This window comes from Eurypyga helias, unplaced genomic scaffold (genome assembly GCF_000690775.1).
Source record: "Eurypyga helias isolate BGI_N326 unplaced genomic scaffold, ASM69077v1 scaffold40294, whole genome shotgun sequence".
NCBI classification, from domain to species: Eukaryota; Metazoa; Chordata; class Aves; order Eurypygiformes; family Eurypygidae; genus Eurypyga; species Eurypyga helias.
Genome location: NW_010245111.1, coordinates 4108 through 9370, shown reverse-complemented (window position 1 = coordinate 9370; position 5263 = coordinate 4108). Strand labels below are relative to the sequence as shown.

The following is a 5263-nucleotide window of genomic DNA, read 5'->3' as shown; positions in this document are numbered from 1 at the left end:
GCTGTTACTTACGTTATTATTCAACAAAACTCACTATAAACTAAAGGAGACATAATTTCAAAAAATAAAAAGGATTTAGTGGGAATCAAAATAGAGGCTATACGTCAACCAGCTTGTTATGTTGTTTTAAGAATGTTGTAAACGTCCTTGTAAACATGTTAATCTAATTGATTTTAAAAAAAAATAAACCCCACTATTTTAAATAGAAATAAATTGTCATTTAAGCAGTGTTATATTTTAGTTAGCAGGCAATTATAGGGTTAGTTCATAATCTTCGTATGTGCCTATAAAATATAATACGCCTTTTAGATATGTCAAACCATACACAATGCTTTTTTTTAAAGCACGTTTTGCACGTCTCAGTGGTTGGGATTTCCAAAAGCAGCTGCTGTTGGTTTAACTCTGTTCCCAAAATCAGTGTTAAAACTTAAAAAAGACAAGTCAGTGGCATTAAAATTTCCACTGACTAATGAAGAGCAGAGTTATGTTAAGAGGGAGCACTTCTGGAAACCTCTGTCATCGTATAATCACCTTAGCACAGATATATCTTACCCCACAGGTCAATTCAGCAATTTACACAATTTAGCTGAACTCTTGCTAAGGTGCTTATAAGAGAAGGTGTCATTCATTTGCCATATATATAAAACACACTTTTACAAGTACAGGTCTATGCCAAGTGGCTACTATCACATCACATTTGGAGTCAGAGATGACAGACAGAGTCTGTTTTACTACATGCCTTTTTTTTCCCTTCTTTTTTATTGTGCCTTACATATTTGGTAGACTATTTTGGTTTCTGTTACCCAATGTCCAGTACAAGAAACATGGTGACTGTCATGACAGTATTTATGAATCATATCAGAAAATTGCCTAAGATCTAGTATGACTTTAAAAACAAATGCTCAGAGTGCTGATTCCTTTTAATTTGCTTGGTGTTCATTTGCCATACTTTGCAGCTCATGTTTAGAGATATAAAGGTACTAAATTATATTCCTTCCCTGCCTACCAACAGATGATACCAATTACCCATCCTTTTACTTGCCAACACATCACTTCAAGCGCATTTTTTTCCAGAAAGGATATTACTGTATTAATTAATATTTGCTTTGGAAAGCATAAGGCAGCGACAGAGAGCTTACACTATAGGCTTCCCTTCCTTTTTACATGGAGCTATGGCCCACCTATGGATTAGAGGCTAAAGCATGGCATCTTGTATCTTGATCAGGGCATCCTCCTGTTTACTTCAGGAACAGCAATGAGAATATATCCAACCTCTAAGACCCAGGCTTCTGCCTAAGCCATATGTTTTAAAAGCAACAAACGTAAGAGTCTGAAAATCTAGGAAGTCACCCAAGACCAAGACACAATGACTGCAGCTTGCTCCTGTTTCTGTTCAACTTGGAGTGTCTGCAGATCATAGCTCCATACTGAATTTGCTCCGTGACAAGTGACAAAGCTACCAGGGCTTGTTTCAAGATTTGTACATCCTTGCTGCCCTCCAGGAAAGGTTTCCTAAAATGCCTACAAGAAAACTGCACCTTGCCAAGGCAGCAAAACGAGCTTGACCACTAATGAGCCTCTGGGCATTTATAACTATTCCTCATGTAAAACATTTCACTCAGAAATACATATGGAGAATTTTCTCCAAGAAAATGTGAAAGAATGAGCTGTCCTGCAAGATGTTTATTAAGCCTTAGATCATTCCTCAAATGAGGGAGAAAACACTGAAAATGAGCAGGGCATGAAACAAATTCATGCTGTAATGTAAAGAAATGCTTTTGCCCAAAGAGAAAATCAAGGAAGAACTAGATGAATCAATGTGCTATGCATTGTGTATGGTGACTTTATGTGATGTTTGTTCATAGAAATAAGGAATTTAATTTTTTTCAGCCACTCCACGTCTGTTCCCCCCACCCCTGAGCTTGTGATTTCCTGAGGCTATGTACAGAGCAACGGAGCAAGTGAATCCCTTGTGTGATCCAACTACCGCTAGCAGAATGACACCAGAGATGAATGTGATCCAGAACAGTGGGAATTCCCCACTGTAAAGAACACAGTCACCGTGTCCATAACAATGAAAGGTAGAAGTATAATAAACTGTAAAAGCTACACCTGTAAAACTCAATCATCATAAGAAATTTCTCTGACTAATCACTATTCCTCCATTATTCCTTTGACTATGTATGTTCATCAAAAATTGTTTATCCTAAAAAATTCAGCTGCAAAGAGAATACACATCAAACTTGGAAATATTTTTTAAAGTTATTCTAAAATAGCAGATGATCACAAGCAAACTATTCTGAAGACCAGATCCAAAATCTCCAGAAATCAACGGACATTTTTGCTCCTGTTTGATCAGTATTCTCATAGCAACCCAACTTCACCACATAAGCTCTATCTCAGGCTAGAGAGATTACTCTCCACCATGTACTTCTACCACTGATGTTAAACCTTGCACAATGGAGTCTCAGTGTAGGAGGCAGAAAGAAGATTTGGCATGCAAAATATTCCCAGAAATTTCTGAACACGCTCTTCAGAAAGGTTCTTAACCAGTCTGTTTGGTTTTAGGGTAAATCTTGCAGAGATCTGCACACAGTGGGTGGGAGTTTCCTTCTTTCCATCTGCCACACTAAATACAGGGTGTGTTTTGTTTTGCCTTTTTATCCAGCTTCTTTCTTAGTATCAGCAAGTACATAACTTACACCGGCTCAACCACAGTGCTCAGGCTTTGACCCACAGTTTATATTCCCCAGTTACAGGGACTCACAATGCGGACTTGACCTTGCCACGTATCAGAACTCAGTTCACCTAAATTTAGGTGCAAGTTCTGGCTTCAGTTTCTGGTGCCGTTTTAGCTCTGAGGCTGATCAGATCCCAGACCATGAAGGACAAAGCCATTTGTGTAGACCTGCGTATCAGATATCGAGTATCACTGCTGCCCCATCAGGTTTAGCATTATCATCAAGAGGATTTTGGTTCAGTCCCATTCTGAACATAAAACAAAGAAATGGTGTTGCTGAATTATACAATTTCTGCCCTGATTTCTTATCGGCTCTCATAGTTGGTAAGTACAAAGCTTTTTCAGTAAGCCCAGAAACATCACTGCTCATGGAGTGTGAAGAATTTGTCACACAGGACATGTCAACTGTACTGCTTAGAAAGATGAAGAACAGCAGGTGGTATAAAGACGCTTTCTCTAAGCAGCAGACTCTAAATCCATCCTATCCCAATGGACTTCCGCTCAACAAGAAACAGATCTCATTATAGCACTTGGTAGTTACAGGTAAAAGAAAAAACATTCAGAATCAAATCCAACTTTCTTGCTTTCACATCTTAAAGGCCCACAGAATTTAAGCAGAGGCTGTTTTGTTGCATAGAACCTTACTTAAATGTGATTTAAGTGTGTGTTGTGCAAATAATTCATCAAAACAGCCTGATGTGGGAACAGAGCCACATTTCAAAGGAATCTTCAGTGACTCTCTGAACATTTTTTTCTTCAATACTGAAATACGAGACAAAATTTAATTTATTAATCTTTAAAAAAAGCTCCCATAAGTTTCATCAACATCCTAATGATGATGGAAACAAATTTCACAGTGGTTAAACAATTCTGCTCTTGAAATTTTCAAAAGAGGAGGTTTTATAGTTTGCAGTGAACAGGTGTACCAATGATAATGAGCATTTCTGTCTATGCATCTCTCCTTCTTACAAACAAGGTCAAGAATTTTGATGCATATCAAGATACACTCCTGACCTCTTGCTACCATCCAAATCCAGATCTGTATGCAAATTTTGTCTCTATTCGTACTGTTGCAAGGGACTGAGCCAGAACCCAAACCTGACAGTCAGCTGAACTATGGCACAGTAAGAAACTCGTTCTGCGCGTCTGGCTCATTGCTCTAGGATTCTCAGGCACCAGGACTGTCAAGGAGGTCGTGAGCGTACACATCTGAAACTCTACAGGTCACAAACTCCTTTCTTCACAAGTTCAGCATGTTTATGCATTCAGCTAACTCTTAAGAGGGCCAAGCAAATGTGTAATCAAGTTTAGTTTAGAATCAGCCACTCAATAAGTAGATCAGCTGGGCAAATTGGGCAACAGCCACTGAAGAGATTAATACCATTCCTTTCTTAAATTATGCTCTGACTCTTTTTGGCTGAGCATTGACCCATTAAATCCTGCAAACAATTCAAAGTCAATCAATACCCCCTACAATTCTTTAGCTCTTTTTTTTCTTCAAGAGCATTAGTTAAAACTTACCTCAATAACGTCTGAGAAAAGTATTTCAGGGTATTTGCAATGTCAGTTCCAGAGGGCACAGGGTAAATGTTGTGGAGAACCCGGTTGTGGTATTCCTGAAGGTAACGGATTTTGGAAGCAACTACACAAAAGAAAAAGAAAAACACACACAAAAATTTTCATTTAGTTTTTTTGCAGATTTTGACAGAACAATGTCAGTTCCTACCATTTTTGATTGTTTGTTTGGTTTTTTTTAATTTAAGAATTAAACTGTAAAAACCAGAGGAGTCTCTACATCCCTTCTATTTTGACTCAATAAATTGAACGCTCCAGTGCAAGAGTGCCAAGGGGAAGGCAAGGAAGTGAATGCCTCTATCTGCATTAGACCAACTTAACACTAACGAATTAAAAAAACGCACCAATTAAAAAAAAAAAAAATCACAACCCTGCACTACGTCTGTGTCTCCAAGGATCTCAAGATTCATTTATAATGGATGATTCATTGGATCACAGGAGGTTCATGTGAGACAGACAAATATTTCTACAGCCAAAGCAGAGATAGAAGCTAAGACAGAGAGAGATTATGTGATTTACTTTAGGCCATACATTTACTTTATGCTATGAACTAAAGATATGAAAATATCCACGCTGTTTATTTAAGTGTCTTAGGAAGTCTGATCAAGCAAGTGAGAGGATTTCAAAGAGCAGTAGCAGCTCTACACTTCTACTGAAACCATTTTTTGGTTTGTTTCAGAAATAATAGTGTTAATAATAGTGTAATAATGTTAATAATAGTAATAGAATAATAGAGACCCTTGTTCGGTACTGAAAAGAAGTGATTACCCATCATAGCTGCAATGCCTACAGTGCACAGGACAGTCTCATTCAGAGACACCTGAGCACACTCTCAACTCCTTTTTTGCTTTGCCCAGACTAATCGACTGCTGAGAACGGGGTGCACTGGCTGTAGCAGAGGGCTGCACCAGCTCAACTGCACTCTCAGCTAGACTGCTCAGCAGTTGT

At 38.3% G+C, this 5263-nt stretch overlaps 1 protein-coding gene across 1 annotated transcript in view; it reads right to left on the bottom strand.

Annotated features, from left to right (window-relative positions):
- LOC104508369 (protein unc-79 homolog) overlaps positions 1-4382 on the bottom strand; it is a gene marked incomplete at its 5' end in the record, with an annotated part of 5766 nt that extends 1384 nt beyond the window's left edge. The window contains one exon of the mRNA XM_010149963.1: positions 4262-4382. Within this exon, the coding sequence (XP_010148265.1) occupies positions 4262-4382 (121 nt within the window). The remainder of the gene's footprint in view (positions 1-4261) is intronic.
- Between the last annotated feature and the right edge of the window lie 881 nt (positions 4383-5263).